Source organism: Syngnathus typhle, linkage group LG2 (genome assembly GCF_033458585.1).
Source record: "Syngnathus typhle isolate RoL2023-S1 ecotype Sweden linkage group LG2, RoL_Styp_1.0, whole genome shotgun sequence".
In the NCBI taxonomy this organism is placed as follows: domain Eukaryota; kingdom Metazoa; phylum Chordata; class Actinopteri; order Syngnathiformes; family Syngnathidae; genus Syngnathus; species Syngnathus typhle.
Genome location: NC_083739.1, coordinates 22161380 through 22182715, shown reverse-complemented (window position 1 = coordinate 22182715; position 21336 = coordinate 22161380). Strand labels below are relative to the sequence as shown.

General features: G+C 44.7%; 3 protein-coding genes across 3 annotated transcripts; 1 reads left to right on the top strand and 2 right to left on the bottom strand.

Annotated features, from left to right (window-relative positions):
* Positions 1–44: 44 nt before the first annotated feature.
* On the bottom strand, positions 45–2239 carry LOC133150133 (5-hydroxytryptamine receptor 1-like). The gene is made up of 2 exons (XM_061272458.1): positions 1208–2239; positions 45–200 (listed from the first exon to the last, which is right to left on the bottom strand). Exons 1-2 carry the CDS (start codon positions 2237–2239, stop codon positions 45–47), a joined length of 1188 nt encoding a protein of 395 aa, XP_061128442.1.
* A 476-nt stretch (positions 2240–2715) lies between these two features.
* ddx20 (DEAD (Asp-Glu-Ala-Asp) box polypeptide 20) lies at positions 2716–7158 on the bottom strand. Its single transcript, XM_061272613.1, has 11 exons — positions 6937–7158; positions 6474–6568; positions 5932–6100; positions 5621–5735; positions 5384–5526; positions 5155–5293; positions 5000–5058; positions 4770–4852; positions 4596–4701; positions 4086–4187; positions 2716–3943 (listed from the first exon to the last, which is right to left on the bottom strand). The coding sequence occupies exons 1-11, from the start codon at positions 7130–7132 to the stop codon at positions 2877–2879; spliced, it is 2274 nt and encodes a 757-aa protein (XP_061128597.1). The 5' UTR covers positions 7133–7158; the 3' UTR covers positions 2716–2876.
* A 945-nt stretch (positions 7159–8103) lies between these two features.
* On the top strand, positions 8104–12090 carry parapinopsina (parapinopsin a). Its single transcript, XM_061273026.1, has 5 exons — positions 8104–8434; positions 9085–9175; positions 9249–9486; positions 9567–9809; positions 9883–12090. The coding sequence occupies exons 1-5, from the start codon at positions 8104–8106 to the stop codon at positions 10000–10002; spliced, it is 1023 nt and encodes a 340-aa protein (XP_061129010.1). The 3' UTR covers positions 10003–12090.
* The last annotated feature ends 9246 nt before the right edge of the window (positions 12091–21336 follow it).

Below are 21336 nucleotides of genomic sequence, written 5' to 3'. Positions count from 1 at the left end.
GTGCAAATGCATTTGGCTTTATTTACAAACAGGGGATGTAAATGTCAGTGGACCGATTTCAGCCGACACTTCCGGATGGACAAGAACATCTTTCTGAGTTCATAGCGAAACTGTCTGGTAACCACAGTGTAGATGAGCGGATCCACAGCAGCTTGCACGCAGGTCAGCACCATAGCCCATGTCTCCATCTCCAACAGTAACTGTATGAGAGAGAAGGCAACAAGATGCATGACATCGGTTCCAAATTTAGGAGGGTCCAATTTTTGTTTAAGCTGCTGGAGCTCGACAGTATCAAGCAGTTGCACTCAGTGGCAGATTTTTATTTATGTGCAGCCACAGAGTGACAATGCTGTGAGCGCGGCGTGGCAATGCACAAAAAAGGTGGCACTGAATGATGAGAAAAATAGTAAGAGTGCTGAAGAAATTTATTAGACCATGAATATAGGGTTATGCTCGTGTTACTTTTTATTGTTGCTTGTCCTTTTTTGACGGAGATATAACAAATAAAATCCTTGATTAATGCACCAATTTATATTCATCCCACCATCCATTTTCTATACCGCTTGTTTAATGCTAAAATGTATGTTTTTCGTGACTATTTGAACATTTTCAAATTCACCATGTTCAAATAGTCAAGAAAATTATTTGTATTCCGTGACAAAAATGTCAAATTACAGTCTTTGGGTGGCATTCCTGATTGCTGATGTTTGACTTGATTCATTTCTGAGAAGCCCTGAGTTGGCTCAATTTGGGATTTTCTTTTTTTTTTTTTAATACAAATGTACTTCTGATAGTGAGATTATTAAAGCACTTGATGACGAGTCTGAATGGTTTAATAAATTTGATAAGCACTTACTAGACGTAACTCTAAAAATTGCTGGGTCAAAATCAATCCAATCTGGGTTAAAAATTGGGTCAATTTGGCCCAACTCCCTGCATTTTATTTTCTTTTTTTCACAAAACAACCTTTCTTCTTTTTTTACCTAAACAATTCAAATCCAATTTACTTCCTGGGCCAGTCCAGTATTTAACCCAGCAGTTTTACAGGTAAATCTGCAATGGTAGAACGTTTTGTTGTAGATGCCATTAATACTGAAGATTATTATTATTCACATTCTTCATTACAGTCATTGTAAACTTGAATAATGCTCCAAATTACCAAATACTGTTTTGATTTTCTTTCTTTTTTTTTTTTTGTCCAACTCACTCTGTCGGTGTCCGGCCGTGTGATGAGGTGATTCATGAGCAAAATGACCACCATGGGGAGCCAAAAGAGCGTGAAGGCGATAATAATGTACCCAAAGCGTTTGGCCAGTTTGCCCTCAACCTGTTTCTTCCCTCGCTCTCTGGCTCCAGGCGTCCGAAGACACACCGCTCCTACGATCTCCGGGAGTGCCCTGCGGGGTCCGCCGGACACGAAGCCCGAGCACTGCTCCCCGGACACGGAGTGCACTGCCCGGCGCGCGGCAAGCGGTTTGCAGTAGACCAGCGGCGTCGCTGACTGTGGTTCTGAAGCCGGCTCGCCCAGCCAGCTCCAGACCTGCGCGGAAACCGTGGGCATCACTCGAATACCTCGACTGAACACTTTCTTTCGGTGCTGCCTCACCAGTTTGATGATTCGCCCGTAGTGAATGACGATGACAATCAAAGACAACCCCCATATGGGTACCAAAACGTAAGGTCCGAACAGATCCGGGTGACCGCCATTGACAGGTGCTGGTGGCCGGCAGTGAGCGTAAAAGAGCGATTGCTTAGAGAGCATCAAGGCGACGACGGCCAATACGAGGCCGCATAGCCATATCAAGAGGATCCAGAGGCGAACCCGGGCTCTCCTCCGCTCGGTGTGGAAAGGGAAGGAGATAGCTTGGTAGCGCTCCACGCTGATGCTGGCCAGCGTGAGCAGTTGCACACAGCTGCACAAGGCCCAGGTGAACTGCTGCAGGGCGCACATGCACAGCGGCAGCCGGCCGCCTTCCACGGATCTCGTGAACGAGACGAGCAAGAGCGGGGTGTCCACGGAGCACTTCAGGATGTCACTGGCGGCCAAGCTGACCAGCAACGCGTTGTTGCTCGTTTGGAGACACTTGGTTCGGAAAACGACCCAGCACACCCACACGTTGCCGGGTAACCCCACAACTAGGGTCACGATCAAAATGACGCATTTGAATACGAGAAAAAAGAAGTCGGGGTTGCTCTCGATTTCGGAGGTTGTTTTGTTCCCGGAAATGTGCGCGTCCATCATTCAAGCTCTTTCTCATCTATGGGATGACTTTACGTGGCAAACATTTTGTAGCTACTCCACATCCTGGAGGAATCACCACCTGCTCGTGCACTCGAGGATTAAATTTCGAGCACAGTAGACAAAATAAAAACACATTATTGAGTGGTACTCAAGTGTGCCCCCCCCCCCCCTTCCCCCCATCACTGATTGTCAGCACTGATTAGGTGCAATCACGTGAAGATGTCTGAGCTTGCTAAATCCTTAACAGCAACAAAACACTGCTTGCAAGTAGATCCCAACAGCTGCGGAAACACAATAGACACTAACAAATAGACGCTTTGGGAAAGAAAGAAATAAAAATAAAAGAGCTTCGGAAAATGTGCACCAAATCTGCACACACAAACCGATGAGAAATATCAAACATGATTATGACAATAAAATCATTATTTTATTCTATCGGTTTTTATCAAATAGCCAGATAGATAGGAAACATGTCATTTTCCCCCCTGGTTTATTAACATTTAACCACAAAACAGTTAGCAAAACCACATTTTCAATTAGTAGAATAAAAAGTGCTCTGCTATGACTACATCACGATTACATGATTCTGAGGACACTAAAGGCTCTTTTTAGTGATATTGAGCCAGCACGGAAATCAGTGTTTGAGCAGTTCCTCCATGTAAACTGCGTTCATACGATAGGCTGCCATCCAGTTGTGTGCTGCCCTGTTGTATTCTTGGTAAGGTTGCCCTTGAAAAGAAGACATGGAGGCGTAGAAATCATTCCAGGCTCTGTAGCAGTCTCTCCAGTAACTCTCAACATTGGAGTCATCTTCCACGTCAACCCTTTCCAATTTTTGCTCGGTCTTCCGACTTCTCCATTGTTCATTTTGGACATTTGACTTTGGACTTTCAGCCAAAGACGTCCGCTCAATTGGCGCGCTGGCGTTTACGCCGAGCATTGATTTCAAGTTGTCAGGTTGGGGTGGCGTTCTGCGGCCCGTTGCGTTTGTTGTCTGGAATGTTACGTGAGCTTCCGGTGTGAATGGTTTCACGGCGCCGCTACGACTTGTCACTGTCTCAGGGTGAGTGACTTCGGTGGTCTCGTCACCTGCAGTCAGGTTGAACTTGTCTTCCGAGTCATCTTCAAGGCTTGAAGAACCCGAGGCTGATTTTGCAGCTGATTTTGAGTTATGCTCTCGATTCCATCCTTGACAGATCTCGCCTCCGTCGTCACTGAGTGTGACAAACTCTCGACGCCCGTCAGGCTCCCCGTCGTCTCCCTGACCGCTATACTCCCTGACAATCTCCACTGATCTTCCCGGTCCTGTCATAATGAACGCTTGGAAGTCTCGCTCAGCATCCTCGAAGGTTATAAACCCAGTTTTGCAGTTCTTAAACGAGCTTAGGGGAGGGATCTTTGGCAGTGCGTCTTGCAACTCTTTACGAGTCGGCGCTGCTTTTGTGGAGCTCTGCGGAAGCCTGTTCTGCACAGTGGACGGCTTTCCGGAAAGCTCTTCCACGGCGTGGTTCATCTTCGGCTTCTCGGCCTCCTGAGCATCCTTTGCGACGACGGGAGAAAGAACCGTCGGGCACGCTTTGGAGCGTACCGTCTTCTTTTTCCTATTCGTGAAGAACTGCTGGGTTGGGAGGCCCAAAGATGAAGCCTCGGCGCAGACATCCCAGTCACATTGCTCAGCCATCAGTCCGGCATCAATGGTGGCTGAATAGAAAGAAGACAGCGGTGACTGGAAGAATTTTGTGTCAAACTGTTCAGAGTGGCCAATTCATTGGTGAGTCGCAAATTACTGTGTGATGTCATTATAATTAAATATACCAAACAAAGTGTTGGTCAATATGCTTACTTGGCAAAACGGACAATTTCAGGCCACATTTCTGAGCAATAGCCATCATCTTGTTCTCCTCTTCGCCATGGCAACAGTAGGTCACCGCAAGCCCCTGCGTGCCTGTGAACAGTTTGATTACAATTCCTCACGATGTATTTTTTCATTTCTAGTCTAAAAGTTATTACAGGCTTCAGTTATGTGGTTTTGTGTCATTTTTAGGGGGCTTGTGCAGACAGGAATATTTCCTGATATCACTAACATCAGTAAGAGGCCTTAAATGTCAATATAAATCAAATAAAAAATGCCATATTAGTGGGACATTTTGATTACTTTCATAAACGCACTTTGGGATTAGTTAGATGACAAAAGCAGGGAGGCATTGGAGCTAAAAGTCAAACACGCAAACGCGACGCCAAGGAGCAACATCATCTAGTGGTGAGTTTTGTTCATCTCCAGTTTGTTGGTTTTGTAGGCAGAGTTCTAAGGCAGCTTTGTGTCTGACTCTAAATGACCACACTGGACACCGACCGAAGCGCCCAGCACGTCCGATTCGGTGCATGTAGGTTTCCCAGTCCTGTGGCACGTCCAGATTTATCACCAGGTTGACCTTCTCTGCGTCTATGCCCCGAGAGGTCTACCAAAGGGAGAACCATCATAAGAAGACTCATAGCAACAAGTTGTTGATTTTTAAGTGCAACTTACCAGATCAGTGGAGATAAGCACTCTGCACTGATACTGCTTCAATTTGGACATGGCCTCAAGTCTCTGCTCCTGACTCAGACTACCTGTGTAATCAACAGAGAGACTGGAAGTCACATCTGCTACAACAGAGGAGCAACCCTACCATGACCCGGTGATGACAAGTTAAATTTAGGATGATGTCATCTTTTTTTGTTGTTTAGAGGCTTCCGACTTCCCTCTCAAACTCTCACCTGAGATACAAACAGCAGGTAGGCCTTGAGAGGACAAGATGTCTGCCAGATGCTGAGCCCTGCAGGAAAATCAAAGCATGATTAGTCCAACTTATTCAAGGGAGAAAAAAAATAAAATAAAGTTCCTGCAATCAATCAAATCTGGTATAAATCACCTTGTGTGCAAGTTTGAGAAAACAAGGGCCTGGTTGAAAGGCAGTTTACTGAACAACTCTAGGAGGAGCTGCACCTTCTCCTCAAAGACCTTATGAGGTAATGGATGGGACTGCACCAGCTTGTAATACTGCCTCAGGCCTAGCGTGGAGCAAACAGGAAGAGGGACCATTCAATCGCTTCAGTCAGAATGCAAAAGGCTGAAATGGGTTATTTCCTTTGAGACCCAACCTTTGAGTCCCATATCTTTTGGGTTGAGTCTGACAAAAGTGGGCTCTCTCATGTAGCGGGTGAGATGTTGAGCAAGAGATTCAGGGTAGGTGGCAGAGAGCGCGAGCATCTGTTTGTTCTCAGGCAAAGAGGAGAATATCCAGCTGTAAATGGGACAAAAAAAAAAAAAAATTGAAGACATTCATTTGTGCATTTTAGAAGGTGAGGCTTGCGAATCATTTGCTTTGGTTCGCATACTTGATTTGTTCCTGGAAGCTGCCCTCCTCCAGCAGTTTGTCAGCCTCATCCAGAACAAAGAGACGAATGCTGGCGGTGGACAACATGCCGAGCTCAATCAACTGCTTAATACGACCTGTGACAAGAGTGCATTTTTTTTTTTCGTAAAAAAAATAAATAAATAATTGCCATCGCTGAAATTCTGTCTTTTTGGAACCAAGATTTCCTTTGTTTTGGTTTTCTATCATTTGAAAGCTTAGCCATACTCAACTAGCCCCAGGACCAACTTGGCGTCCTTTTGGAGTTGAACTTGATACTAACTAGCCTCTTACCAGGTGACCCTACAGCGATGTGGCATTTCTTCAGATGGAGTTTGTCCTGATGAACAGGACGGCCCCCGATGAACACATGGCACTGCAAGCCCTCCATTGCGCAGCCTATCGCCATGACGACGGAGTGGATCTGCACCGCTATCTCTCGAGTCGGAGCCAGCACAAGAACCTGCACAGGTCAGAGTAAAAGTCAACAAGCACTTATGCTTGATTGGGGCAGATTGGAGCCAAAATCATGAGGTGTGTTCATTAATCAGTAAGAGCACCCAGTTAAGCCCACGTGCACCATACTGCAGAAAGGCTGGATGTACCTCTGCTTTATCGGTAATCATACACTCTCATTTAAAAATATGAGACTGAGAAGCCTGATCTCATCAGATTAAGACACCCGTAACCAAAGTGATTAACACACATGGCCATCTGTTGTTAGTCCATCTATATCAAAGATCACAATAATGTCATTTTAGGGAGGAGGGTAAAAAGCAAAGGAACTAGGGAGATAAATCAAAAGAGAGCTGCTGAGCGACTTCAACTGCACTCACCTGTGTGGCAGGAGTGTCCAGGTTCAGAGAATCCAAAGCGATTGTGCAGAACACGCACGTCTTTCCTGTGCCAGACTTGGCTTGTACAATCAAATCTGAAAGAGGACAGCCAAGGGTGGCCCACAATTGGCTTTGAGTGGGCACATTAACAATGAATCACATGTAGTACGTCCTTGAAATGATTCCTTTTCGCATTTAAAGTCGACTGACTGCAATCATGCTCAACATAATCATGAACGTTTTCCTATAGTTAAGCAGTGTTCGAACTGTACAGTACCTTGCAATAACACTGACCGATTTTGACTGACTTTAAAGTCACGAGTGTGGTACTTGAAAAGTTCAATGTTTATTTTAAGCGGTACTCGGTGTAAAATATTTGAGAACCAGTAATGTGTTAAGATGATTGTGAACCTATTTGACTTTCCCTGACGACATGCTGACATGATGCGACGAGAGTGTGTACCAAGTCCGCATCGGCCAAGTGGAATCGCCTTCAGCTGGATCGGAGATGGTTTTTGAAAGCCTGCGGCTGACAGCCCGTCCAGCACAACCTCAGACAGCAAAAGCGACTTGAAGTCAATCCCCTCCGATAAAATCACATCATCTGTTCTGTTTCGCGTTTCTATATCGTGAGCTGCTTTCTTGAAGGAGGCCGCCATGATTTTTAAGAGTCAGCCAGCCAGTGGTCAACGAGTGCGGGTTAAAATCGAGTCAAAACAGTCGAGTCGAAACTACGCTGACCTCTAGCGGCCGGGAGAAAATTGTGACTTTCAAGTTGAACTGGACGGAAAAAATGCATATGTACCTATAGTACGCGCACGACTTATTGCTAGAATGAAATTAAGTTTTCTGTCTATTACATACCATTTCTGTTTGGATTATTTGATTTGAGATTGAGCAAAACACAACGCAATCACAGCACAAACCCTTTCTTTCTTTTTTTTCTTTCATGGAGGCACTATAAACCGGTTTATACTATGACAAGAATCCATATCAATCTGTTGCCCAGAATCCCACCCAGTTCAATTTATCTCCCTTTATTTGCATTATTTTTTTTGTCTCATCTCAAAATTATGAAACTATTTTGGCTAAGCAGGGAGTTTGTTTGCTGCACCTCCGCCAAAACTAGGGTTAAAACTATAGGGTCATAGTTTCAAAGTAGTGTTCAGGTTTCAAACTAGGGTTAGGGTTTTAAACCCGCGTAGTGTAAGTGACCCAGCTAAGGGCACACACAATCATGGAAAGTGCAGTCTTACAGGATATAAGGCAGAATTATTGTTCACACAATCCGGATCTGCGGATTTGGTATGAAGCAACTGAATATCATGTTCAGGATCAGCTTTCGGTAGGCTCATTTAGAGAGTAGCCTCTTCTGTGTATTTTGCGCTGCAACAGAAAAGCAATTTATCGTCTTTAAGCAAGTTTCCTTTGTTTATTGATGCAGTTGGATAACAAATTTGGAATACGATGATCAGCATACTTATTTTTAGTAAAGTTGCTGTTCGGACCCTTGGACATTTTGAATTTGGTCAGACAGTTTCTCAGTAGGCAATGGGCTGTTTATGTTAAGCATTTTAACATAGCAGCTAAAACTCTCGTCCGCTTGAGCACAATTGACCTAAATTACAAAATGGAGCACCTCAACCCCCATGGAAACTTCTCTGTCTCTGGTAGCATAGCCGATGCAAAGATCCTCTCCCGGAGCGGCTACACCACACTGGCCGTTATCATGGGCGTCTTCTCTATTTTGGGGATCGTTCTCAACATTCTGGTGATTGTGGTGACAGTGAGACACAAACAGCTGAGGCAGCCACTCAGCTACGCTCTGGTCAGCCTAGCTGTATGTGACCTGGGCTGTGCTGTGTTTGGAGGTTTGCCCACTACAGTGACCACCGCCATGGGATATTTCAGCTTTGGACGACTGGGATGCATTTTGGAAGGCTTTGCTGTGGCCTTTTTTGGTGAGTCTTTTTCATTTATTGCTTTCTTTGGGAGCATGTGCGTGCGTGTGTGTGTGTTGGGTAATTTAAGTCCTAATGGTTTGATCTTCTTCTATGTGTATTTAATTTAAAAAAAAAAAAGTCCTATGCATAGGTCATATTCCATCACCAAAATCAGACTTGTGGTCATTAATTTTGAGAAATAGATTTGTGTGAAAACGTCGACATAAATTGATTCTAATTTAAAGATTGGACCTGATTTGGCGCTAGAGAGGTAATCTCAGTGATTTTCATGGGGTTATTTATGTATTCAATAAACAAAGTACCTTTCACAAAAACGTGTCCCTTGGGTCAAATTGACCCCAAGGACCAAATTTGTTATTATATTTGAAGACAATAATAGAGTTAATCTTTGCCAGTTCTAGACACACTGATAAATATTCATAGAGTAACTTCAATTCTATGTTTACCTGATGGGTTTGTGGATTATTTTACTTCAAAGGTTCTATCCACAGTAGGCTTATTTCTTTAATGAGTATTTCATTCAAAGTTTACTTTACTTAGCTTATTTTTTTTCTATTGAATCTTTAATGCCACTGCTACAGACAGACACAGTGAGATCACAGTCAACCTAATGTTTAGCATTACTTCATTGTTCCTTCCTCTGGCAGGTATAGCAAGCCTGTGTACGATCGGAGTCATTTCTGTGGAGCGCTACATAGTGGTGTGCTATCCGATGGGTGCCGCCCTCTTCCAGACCAGGTAAGCATTGTTATTCTTTTTAACGAAAGCGAGAGAATTGGCACGTGCTCAACCATGACTTGCTCCTTCTCAGGCATGCAATCGCGGGCGTGGTGTTGTCTTGGGTATGGTCCTTTGTGTGGAATACTCCACCTTTGTTCGGTTGGGGCAGTTTTGAGCTGGAGGGCATCAAAACCTCCTGCGCACCCAACTGGTACAGCCGGGACGCAGGCAATATTTCCTATATAGTCATTTACTTTTTACTTTGCTTTGCTCTGCCCTTTTCCATCATTGCGGTGTCTTACCTGCGGCTGTTGTGGACCCTCCGGCAGGTGAGGACTTGAGAATGCTGCTTTAAAAAAAAAAAAAAAAAGTGTGCAGATATTATCTCATCTATATGTTGGCGTGCCAGGTGACCAAGCGGCAGGTGTCCGAAGCTGGCAGCACACACCGTATGGAAGTGCAAGTGGCACGTATGGTTGTCGCCATGGTGCTTGCTTTCCTGGTGACTTGGCTGCCCTATGCCAGCATGGCCCTGGCTGTCGTCATCAATCCCACGCTCAAAATCGATCCTCTAATTGCTACCATACCAGTCTACTTTGCAAAAAGCAGCACTGTTTATAACCCCATCATTTACGTTTTCATGAACAGACAGGTAAAGGACCCGCCATCACGTTCACTGCAATATGAAAGATATCATCCTTATCTTGTTGTTTGTCTTTGTCCAGTTTCGAACGTATGCTGTTCCAACAATCCTGTGTGGATGGAACCCCTGTGCCTCGGAGGCACAAATATCCGAGGTCGAGGCAACAGTTACTTGTGCTCACAAAAACCAAATGGATCCCTGAAAGAATTATACGCTCACCAGACGTATCATTACGTACACCAGGGCAACATATTGAGCTCCAGTTTAGAGCTTTTCCAAATCATAACAATGTACTGATTGTGTTTCCTCTGTAACAAGGGTAATATTATTTGCAGTGATGTACAACTGCATTGGTTTTGGCCAGTAAAAATTGGCTGCAGAGTAAAATCCTGTGGATGTAAAAGTCTACACACCCCTGGTTAAATGGCAGGTTTTTGTGACATTAAAAAAAGGATATGAAGATAAATCCTATCAAAATCTACCAAACAAGTGGAAGAATATTTTAAGGTCCGTTATCAGTCATGCTTTGAAATTATTTATTTATTTTTACTACGACACGTATTTGGCATATGGGACAGGGGTGTGTACACTGTATATCACAGTATATAACTAAAAACAGGAAATTCTGGTCCACCATCCGGCGTCTCAGGAGGGGGAAGCCGTGCACCGTCGACACTGTTTACAGTGGAGATGGCGTGCTGCTGACCTCGACTGGACGTCGTGAGTCGATGGGGAGAATACTTTGTTAGACCTCCTCAATTCCACCAACACGCCTTTCATTGTGGAAGCAGGGCAATCACAAGCAATCACATCACACCCATCTTCCGTTCTCTGCACTGGCTCCCCATCAAATTCCGGATTGATTATAAGATCGCCCTCCTCACTCACCATTGTATCCTCGGACATGCTCCCCCATACCTCAAAGAACTCCTTGCCCCAAAACCTGCCACCCGAAGCCTCCGCTCATCCAATTCACACCTTCTCCACGAAAACCAAGCTGCGCACCATGGGCGACCGGGCCTTCTGCCATACAGCCCCTACACTGTGGAACTCCCTCCCCGACCACCTAAGAGCACCTCAATCCACTGACTCTTTCAAAACTGGACCTAAAACTCACCTCTTTACCTTAGCATTTCCGTAATTTCTCTCATATCTTAAGAGGTTGTCGTCCAGTTGTTTTAAAATTGTCCTTGTTTTGTTTTCTTGTTTTTTTATCTGCCATGTAGCACTTTGAGATTCCCCCGAGTGTAAAGTGCGTTATAAATATAATTCATTATTATTATTATTATTATAGGGCCTGGAGACTCTGAGGTGGACTCTCCAATCTCTGGGGTCGAAGTCACTGAGGTAGTTCAAAAAACTCCTCGGGGGCAAGGCCCCAGGGCTGGATAAGATCCGCCCAGAGTTTTTAAAGGCTCTGGATGTTGTTGGGCTGTCATGGCTGAAACGCCTCTACAGCATTGCGTGGACATCGGGGACGGTGCCTCTGGATTGGCAGATGGGGTGGTGGTTCCCCTCTTTAAGAAGGGGGACCGGAGGGTGTGTTCCAACTACAGAGGAATCATACTCCTCAGCCTCCCTGGTAAGGTCTATTCAGGGCTGCTAGAGAGGAGGGTCCGTCGGGCGGTCGAATCTCAGCACCTCCAAATCTGAGTCCATGGTCCTCAGTCGGAAAAGGGTGGAATGCCCTCTCCGGATCGGGGATGGGATCCTGCCCCAAGTGAAGGAGTTCAAGTATCTTGGGTTCTTGTTCACGAGCGAGGGCAGGATGGAACGTGAGATCGACAGGCGGATCGGTGCAGCGTCGGCTGTAATACGGACTCTATACCGGTCCGTCGTGGTGAAGCGAGAGCTGAGCCAAAAGGCAAAGCTCTCAATTTACCGGTTGATCTACGCTCCTACCCTCACCTATGGTTACAAGCTATGGGTCGTGACTGAAAGAACAAGATCCCGGATACAAGCGGACGAAAAGAGTTTCCTCCGCAGGGTGTCCAGGCTCTCACTTAGCGATAGGGTGAGAAGCTCGGTCATCCGGGAGAGACTCTGAGTAGACCCACGTTGAGAGGAGCCAGATGAGGTGGCTCGGGCATCTCACCAGGATGCCTCCCTGTTCCGGGCATGTCCCACCGGCAGGAGGCCCTGTGGACGATCCAGGACGCGCTGGAGAAACTGGAACGCCTTGAGCTGGACGAAGTGGCTGGGGAGAGAGAAGTCTGGGAGTCCCTCCTAAAGCTGCTGCCCCCGCAACCCGACCCCGGATAAGCGAAAGAAGATAGATGGATGGAACTAAAAACAGACAGTAAAATGAATCTTACATGCTGGTAAATTAAAATTGACTTTGTTGCCCATCTTGTTACGTGCAAGTTCTTCTCTTTCTTGTAATTGGAGCTGTGCATTTATTTTAATTCAGTGACGGTAGGAGATTTGATTTTTTGATTTATGTATTCTGTGTGCAGGGCTCATTGTCAAATGTTAACTCTAACTACAGCCACAGATTTAATTCACAATATTTGTGCGGCAAATATGTTCTGTCAAAAGATACCCAACAACACATGTTAATAACATAACTTTTATTTTTTAACTTGGTGTACACATCTCTTTTTCGCCTTGAGGAACCAACCACTCTGCACAACCAGACCTTCATCAACTTATTACCACCATTATGGCTTTCACTGGAAAAACACCCCAAAATAATCTTGGTGTATGTAGTTTTTATGTGGTTTTCCAAATGCCATCCTTTTTTTTTTTCCTTTAAACACGTTTCAATGTTAAACAGCAAAAACATCGCTTTCTTTGTCGAGTCTCACAGTTTTATCATTCACAGTGACCCACTAAATCATCATTGTCACATTATTACACCCTACCTTGGCTTTTTCATTGATTACAGAAATATTGCTATGACTTTTATTCAAGAAACACAAAAAGGGCAGACTGTGAGTAGCTGAATCAAACCTAGACACTTCTCTTCTATATACAAAGTGAGCTATCAACTAAGTACATGCTACATACTGCCACACACACTAGCTCGACGACTAACCCTGACAGGTGCAGACCTGGGATCGCATCTCTGTCCGAATTGATCCGAGGTCAGCGCCTAGAAGTGACCGCGACGCCCCAATCAATAGCCGCAATCCATCTCAGCGATACAGTACATGTTGACACTTAAGTGTGTGAAACGGTTGTGCGCTTGGAGGCTTTCGGCAGCAAGATGAACAAAACAACAAACATTGTGTCAAGTGCTTCAAGTCCCGCGAACTACACAACTGCACCGGACACTCAAGTTGTCCTTTGGTCCCCGAAGCACCACATCACATAGTTGTTGAATCCTAATTTGGTTGGGATCAATGTGATCTCACATTTCATGCAGACACTGGACTCGTACGGTGACATTTCTTTTCCGGCAATTTCGCACACCGACTGAAAACACAGGCGTGTGGCGTACACCAGCATGCGTCAAGATGGTTTTGAATATACACTAGGTAGTGCATAGAGTCTATATAACAGAAACAGGGAACACAAAGGATTGGCGCGTCATTGCGGAAAGATACTTCATAATAAAGCCTTGCTTCTGGGCAACATATTCTGCTCTAACGGGGATTCACAGAGGTTCAGCCGCCACCTTGTAGCACCCACAAAACGACACAAGCAATTAAGTCCTGAGCTCGAGGAATGTGCAACACGTTCCCAGCCAGTCGCCGACTATTACCGCGGGAGAGCACAGCAAAGACTGAGAAATACCATTTGTCGGAAATACCATTGCTTCTGAGAAGTACAAAGTAAGATCTTATGTATAAATGGGAATAAAATCAAGTGTAAAAATAGACACTGCACATGGAGCTGGTCTTGGAGAGGAATGAGGCGGTTTAATCATCGACTGGTGATCCAGAGAGGTAAAATTAGGTGCATAGAACAGTTCAACAACAACCACTGTCATATCAAACACAACACAATAAGTTGTGAATCAAGGCAAAGGGGGCATCTAAGGATAAGCAGGTGAGGAGGACACTTTCTTGAAGTCATTCTCCTTATAATTGTTGACTGCAGCTTTACAGTGTCCAAGATTCTAGTGAATTCATATTTTCAATGATTCCATTTTTTTGGGGGTTCATCATTTAGAGCCATCATCACTCCACGATTTGAGGCGTATTTATAACCCGACTCCGACAGATGAGGTAAAGTACAGTACTGACTGTGTCCCTGACCTTTAGCGGACAGTAAGGTGTTAAAATTCATCTCTGTAAACTCAATTGATGCACACGTCTGACTTTCAAGTGAAACAAAAGCGCTAGTGTGAATGAAGCTACTGTGTGTGTGTGTTTGTGTTTCAGATCATAGAATAAAGGGCCAAAGTCAGGTGCAATATCTCCAGGCTGAGGCATTTCATGAGGAGAGGACAGCTCAGTCCGTTTATGTACAGCAACACTCCAGAAGAGTGGGAAGAGACTAAAGAGTTAAGGAAGTTCAATTTTGATTCGGGCCACTGCCACTCCTGCACCTTTTCCACAGTTCAAGTTCTATTCCGGCCCGCATCAACACTGCCCTCATCTGGAGAGCGGTGGGAATAGCAGCAAGGAGAATCATGAACACTCCAACGTTCCTCTTTCGTGATCGCACACAATTTTTGAAAAGTCATTTTTCTGTCTTCAGGGGAGTACGGAAGAGGGGGGGGGGGCATCTGAAGCCTTTTGTTTGCAGGGATTAATTTTCGGGATTGGCTATCATAAGGGGATATGAAGCCCACAGACAAATTTGTTCAGGAGACAGCTTCAACCTGGCTTTCCTTTTCATTTATTGAATCATCTGAAATAGTGTTGGTTGATTGCTGATAACACTGGATAACAAACTGGGAAAAAAATATTTTGACTTCTATTTTTATGGTGATTAATTTAACTAAAATTGGCATACTGATTCCAGAACTGAAGTCGTTTTTTTTTTCTAGTTGGTTTTCCCCACAGTTTACACTCCAGATAAAACCAGCCGTTGCTATGTGGAAACTGCTATGTGCAGTTACAAGTGAGACATTGAAATCAGAGGTGTTTGCGGCTTATTAAAAATATCAATATTAAGGCAATGCAAACAATGCAAATGTATCACAGTCGGAAGGATTTGTGCTATTTTTTATCCAGTGAAAGCTTTGAAAAATACTGTATGGTTTTTCATGTTGGGGAATAAAAATGACAAAAAAAGATTAACAATTCACATAAAAACAAATATCAAGAGCAAAGAAATTGCTAACAACTTTATGATATCACAAAATGATCTGAACTAATCATGTGAGATGTTTCTAGTCCTCTTTGGGCATAATACAGAAATCCCTGTGTAAATAAAATACTCACCAGGATCAAATCAAACGTTTTTTTCCATGTATAATGCGCAAAATTTAACTAATTTATTGTCCTAAAATCTGGGGTGCGCATTATACATGGGGACAATTTATTTTTTTTTATCCGGATATCATACGGAGGCCGCCATTACAGATGCGCTTTCTTCTCTACTGTTCACTTCAAACACGCTCCATACAAACACAATGCTGTCGTATCAGACGCTTGCTCGATCACCTGCTCGTTTGCTGTCACAATGTACCCTACACAAATCCAAAACATTTCTTCGCTATCAAGTTTGCTAGCGCATGCGCAGTGATACTGACCGGCAGAACAACATCCGGTTGTTCCCAAAGATGATCTTTTTTCTGAAATAATTTTACGTTTACGGACTTAAGTAGGAGTCAAAATTTGGCTGCGTATTATACAGGGGTACAGGCTTTTTTCCAGCATCGACATGCCATTTTTAGGGTGCGTATTATACATGGGGGCGCATTATACATGAAAAAAAAACGGTAATTAAAAGTCACACCATTTCAGGCCCTTACCTAGAAGCTCAACAAAAAGACCACATCTCTCACTGGAGAAACCTAAAGAGGACTACAAATAAAAAGAATCAAATGACTCCCCATCAGATTCCTTTCTTTTACCAATAAATTATTGTTTGTTCCTTTCATTCCTGACAGAAAGGCCGGGAGCAGGTTTTCCCTTTAAGAAAAAGAGGATGATGGGTTCAGTGAAAGTTGAAATGTGGGTGCAGGATGTGAAATGTGAGGAAAAGCTCGAGCAAAAGGGAAAAGAAAAGACAATGGTTAAGCAGTACACGTGACTCGCCTGCAAGGAAGGACGACAGAGATTCATTATTTTATCAAATGAACTAATACACAATATGACATGGCAACAAAGAGCGCAGGCGGGGGAAAAAGGGCAAAGTGACAGTCAAATGGGCGAAAGAAAAGAACACATGATAGAGACAGTGTGAAAGAGGCCGTATTTACCAGAACGGTAGCGGCCCCTCTTTGGAACCAAGATTTCCTTTGTTTTGGTTTTCTATCATCTGAAAGCTTAGCCATACTCAACTAGCCCCAGGACCAACTAGGCGTCCTTTCGGAGTTGAACTTGATACTAACTAGCCTCTTACCAGGTGACCCTACAGCGATGTGGCATTTCTTCAGATGAAGTTTGTCCTGATGAACAGGACGGCCCCCGATGAACACATGGCACTGCAAGCCCTCCATTGCGCAGCCTATCGCCATGACGACGGAGTGGATCTGCACTGCTATCTCTCGAGTCGGCACCAGCACAAGAACCTGCACAGGTCAGAGTAAAAGTCAACAAGCACTTATGCTTGATTGGGGCAGATTGGAGCCAAAGTCATGAGGCGTGTTCATTAATCAGTAAGAGCACCCAGTTAAGCCCACGTGCACCATACTGCAGAAAGGCTGGATGTACCTCTGCTTTATCGGTAATCATACACTCTCATTTAAGAATATGAGACTGAGAAGCTTGATCTCATCAGATTAAGACACCCGTAACCAAAGTTAGTCCATCTAAATCAGAGATCACAATAATCTCATTTTAGGGAGGAGGGTAAATAGCAAAGGACCTATGGAGATAAATCAAAAGAGAGCTGCTGAGCGACTTCAAATGCACTCACCTGTGTGGCAGGAGTGTCCAGGTTCAGAGAATCCAAAGTGATTGTCCAGTACACGCATGTCTTTCCTGTGCCAGAAATTGTCTTATACAATCAAATCTGAAAGAGGACATTCAAGGGTGGCCCACAATTGACTAAGTGGTCACAATAACAATGAGTCACATGTAGTACGTCCTTGAAATGATTCCTTTTCGCATTTAAAGTCGACTGACTGCAATCGTGCTCAACACAATCAAGAACGTTTTCCTATAGTTAAGCAGTGTTCGAACTGTACAGTACCTTGCAATAACACGGATCGATTTTGACTGACTTTAAAGTAATGAGTGTGGTACTTGGAAAGTTCAATGTTTATTTTAAGCGGTACTCGGTGTAAAATATTTGAGAAGCAGTAATGTGTTAAGATGCTTGGGAACCTATTTGACTTTCCCTGACGACATGCTGAGGGAATGAAGGACCTCCGGAACCGTTCCGTCCTACACCGAGGGTGCAAAAGTCTGCCGCTAAAGAAGCTGCTCAGGGACCGCACAATCTCATGGAGGGAGTGAGAGGTGTTGTCCATGATGGATTTAAGCTTAATCAACATCCTCCTCTCACCCACCACCTCAATGGAGTCCAGGGAACAGCCCAGGACAGAGCTCGCTCTTCTGACCATCTTATTCAGTCTCCCCCCTGTCTCAGTCAGTACTGCCCCCACCCCTGCAGACCACAGCGTCGAGGATGGCTGAGGCCACCACAGAGTCATAGAAGGTCCGGAGGAGAGCCCTGCACACACCGAAGGACCTCAGTCTCCTCAGCAGGTGGAGGCGACTCTGGCCCTTTTTGTACAGGGCGTGGGTGTGATCAGTCCAGTCCAGTTTGTTGTTAAGGCGAACACCCAGGAATTTGTAGTTCTCCACTACCTCAATGTCCGATCCCTGGATGTTCACCGGAGTGAATATGGGTGCTGTCCTCCCAAAGCTCACAATCAACTCCTTCGTCTTGCTGGTGTTCAGCTGAAGCTGGTTGAGCTCACACCAGATGACAAAGTCCTTGATGACCGTCCTATATTCCAGATCGTTCCCCTCCGAGACATATCCAGCCATTGCCGTGTCGTCGGAGAACTTCTGGATGTGGCAGTGAGCGGTGTCGTAGGTAAAGTCTGAAATGAACAGAGTGAAAAGGAAAGGAGAGAGCACCGTATCCTGGGGGACACCTGTGCTGCAACGCACCACGTCGGACTCACAGCGATGTAACCTCACATACTGCAGCCGGTCGGTGAGGAAGTCTGTTGTCCATGCAGCCAGGCACTGGTCCACACACGCCTTCTCCATCTTCACCCTATGCAGTGACGGCTAGATGGTGTTAAAAGCGCTGGTGAAATCGAAGAACATGATCCTCCCAGTGCTCCTGTTTTCCTCCAGGTGAAGCAGTGTTCTGTGCAGTAAATATAAATATAAACCGCTTTATACTATAACAAGAATACGTACCAATCCGTTGCCCAGAATCCCACCGGGTTCAATTTATCTCCCTTTATTTGCATCTTTTTTTGTCTCATCTCAAAATTATGAAACTATTTTGGCTAAGCAGAGAGTAAGCTGCACCTCCGCCAAAACTAGGGTTATGCTGGTGCCTTCTACCGCACCTCGGTATCTCTTCGGATTGGATATTTTGTATTATTTTTTTTCTTCCTGGGACCGGGATCATCGGTCGAGACCGGCGTAACTCTACGGCGGCTTCCTGCTTATCCGGGCAGTGATGAAGTCCCTCGCCTTGGCCTTGCAGCCGCAACCCATGTGGGGAGTCCGCTCCCTCGTGCTCGTCGGAACCAACGACTTTCGCCATGCTAGCCCCGTGGTGACCATCTGCACGTGCACCCGACTGGTTGCCCAGGACGCTGCTCACACGTTTGCCTGCTTTGTGATGTTTTTCACCGATTCACGACCACGGTCCATTGGACGCCGTTGAACTGGACTGCCCCTACACCTGTCTATGGACCCCGTGGAGGCTATTTAGTGTGTTTTGGGGTGTTCTCCTGTATTGAGGGGTGCTGGTTGGCCACAGTTACTTTTTTTCCTTTTTCTTTTATCTTTGTTTTGCTTTGATGGCTTTTATCTTGAGCACTTTCTGGCTTTCTTTGTGGCGCCGTTGTGTGGCAGCCTTATGAGAGCCTGTTGAGTTGCGCTCATGCCATTTGTGCGTCTTTTGTATACCCACTCTGTGGTATGAATACTGCTGGGGCCTGAATTTTCCCACCCCTGGGGATCAATAAATATTCAATCAATCAATCAATCAATCAAAAGTTTTAACTTAAAACTATAGGGTTATAGTTTCAAAGTAGTGTTCAGGTTTCAGACTAGGGTTAGGGTTTTAAACCCGCGTAGTGTAAGTGACCCAGCTAAGGGCACACACAATTATGAAAAGTGCAGTCTTGCAGGATATTAGGCAGAATTATTGTTCACACAATCCGGATCTGCGGATTTAGTATGAGGCAACTGAATATCGTGTTCAGGATCAGCTTTCGGTAGGCTCACTTAGAGAGTAGCCTCTTCTGTGTGTTTTGCACTGCAACAGAAAAGCAATTTATCGTCTTTAAGCAAGTTTCCTTTGTTTATTGATGCAGTTGGATACCGAATTTGGAATACGATGATCAGCATACTTATTTTTAGCAAAGTTTGGACCCTTGGACATTTTGAATTTGGTCAGACAGTTTCGCAGTAGGTGATGGGCTGTTCATGTTAAGCATTTTAACATAGCTTAAACTCTCATCCACTTGAGCACAATTGACCTAAATTACAAAATGGAGCACCTCGACCCCCATGGAAACTTCTGTCTCTGGCAGCGTCGCCGATGCAAAGGTCCTCTCCCGGAGAGGCTACACCACACTGGCCGCTATCATGGGCGTCTTCTCTATTTTAGGGATCGTTCTCAACATTCTGGTGATTGTGGTGACAGTGAGACACAAACAGCTGAGGCAGCCACTCAGCTATGCTCTGGTCAGCCTGGCTGCATGTGACCTTGGCTGTGCCGTGTTTGGAGGTTTGCCCACCACAGTGACCACCGCCATGGGATACTTCAGCCTTGGACGACTGGGATGCATTTTGGAAGGCTTTGCTGTGGCCTTTTTTGGAGAGTCTTTCATTGATTGCTTACTTTGGGAGCATGTGCGTGTGTTTTTTTTTATTTTAAGTCAATGGTTTTATCTTGTGTATTTAATCCAAAAAAAGTCAAGTGCATAGGTCATATTACATCACCAAAATCTGACCTGTGGTCAATAATAAATGTGAGGTGTGAAAACGTCAAATTAATTCTAATTTAAAGATTTGACCTGATTTGGCACTAGAGGTCATCTCAATGATTTTCTTGGGGTTATTTATGTATTCAGCAAATAAACAAAGTACCTGGCAAGTGTATTTTAACATCATGGGTTACCACATTTGAAAAGGAAGGACTTGACCAGACTGGGATGTCACTCTTTGTTCAGGTTTTTATTGTGCCAAACAATCAAGGTGAAAAAACTTTAAAATACATACAAAAAAATGGATGAGTTTAAACAAAAAGTACAATTTTCTTCAAAATAGAACAATGCAGCTTAGTGTTCTTTAACACATACACTAATAAACAATGTAGATACAGTTCAGTTCTTTTTACCGAAAGAAAGAAGGAAAAAGTCTTGAACATAAAAGTTATCCTTTCAAATAAAAGTAAATAAAAGTCAATATACAACGTAATGCTTGTCATAAAGACAACACATTTTCCAGACCAACTGTAATGCAGTCAGTGCTCTAAATGGTTAACTAAATTTGTGAGCTCACCGGTAGTCCCTTTGGTCTCCTCTTCCCATGAGTTTATTCCTTTCTCCGTGGAGCTCAGTGCGGTTCGCTGCTACTACTGTGTTGCTCGCTGATCGAAAGGATTGTGTTGTTTGCTGCTGCTGCTGCTGCTGCTCCTGCTCACTGAACAAGAGAATTGTGGTGGTTGCTGCTTATGCACCCTGGTGTGTGCGTGCTCCCAATCAGGATAGATTGCGCTCAACTGTTGAAGCGCTCTGAGGCGCTCCACTGCGTGCTGCGCATTCACGTTGTACATCTGCAGTGATCCCTTGTGGTCACATGCACCCACAGACCCACAGGTGCGCACCTCCCAGGTCGCCGCAACAGTACCTTTCACAACCGACATGAAGGCACTCGGCATCAACCACGAGATGGCCATGGACCGTTCCCGGTGGAAGAAGGCCATATTGAGAACCCAGTCCAACCCAGCGGCGCCTAGAAAGCGGACTTTAAACCGATGATGATGATGATGATGATGATGACAGTATGACTACATTGGGATCACTACTTTTGTTTTGTGTTTCAATAGTCAATTGTAGTGCTGCACGTCATATGGATTTATTGACGGAGAAAAGGAAACAGAAGGAGAACATTGTCTTTCTCAGCTTGTGCCGAAGACTAAAGAAAAAATGTGAAATTGTACGTTAAATAATCGTGTGCAGTCTGAGACAGACAATCGCAATAAATCCCTTGTGTATCTTTCCCTCCAGAAAGAAGGGATCGTGACATCTTCTTTGGGCCTGCTCAAAGAA

Bases quoted from the DNA above. Each gene is read 5' to 3' on its own strand.
- LOC133150133 (XM_061272458.1), bottom strand. From the start codon at position 2,239: ATGGACGCGCACATTTCCGGGAACAAAACAACCTCCGAAATCGAGAGC. The intron at 201-1,207 runs GTGAGTTGGACA...TCTCTCATACAG, and splicing joins CACGGCCGGACACCGACAGA to TTACTGTTGGAGATGGAGAC.
- ddx20 (XM_061272613.1), bottom strand. From the start codon at position 7,132: ATGGCGGCCTCCTTCAAGAAAGCAGCTCACGATATAGAAACGCGAAAC. The intron at 5,527-5,620 runs GTATGCGAACCA...TCCCATTTACAG, and splicing joins AGCTTCCAGGAACAAATCAA to CTGGATATTCTCCTCTTTGC. The intron at 3,944-4,085 runs GTAAGCATATTG...CTTTCTATTCAG, and splicing joins GAAATTGTCCGTTTTGCCAA to CCACCATTGATGCCGGACTG.
- parapinopsina (XM_061273026.1), top strand. From the start codon at position 8,104: ATGGAGCACCTCAACCCCCATGGAAACTTCTCTGTCTCTGGTAGCATA. The intron at 9,176-9,248 runs GTAAGCATTGTT...GCTCCTTCTCAG, and splicing joins GCCGCCCTCTTCCAGACCAG to GCATGCAATCGCGGGCGTGG. The intron at 9,810-9,882 runs GTAAAGGACCCG...GTCTTTGTCCAG, and splicing joins ACGTTTTCATGAACAGACAG to TTTCGAACGTATGCTGTTCC.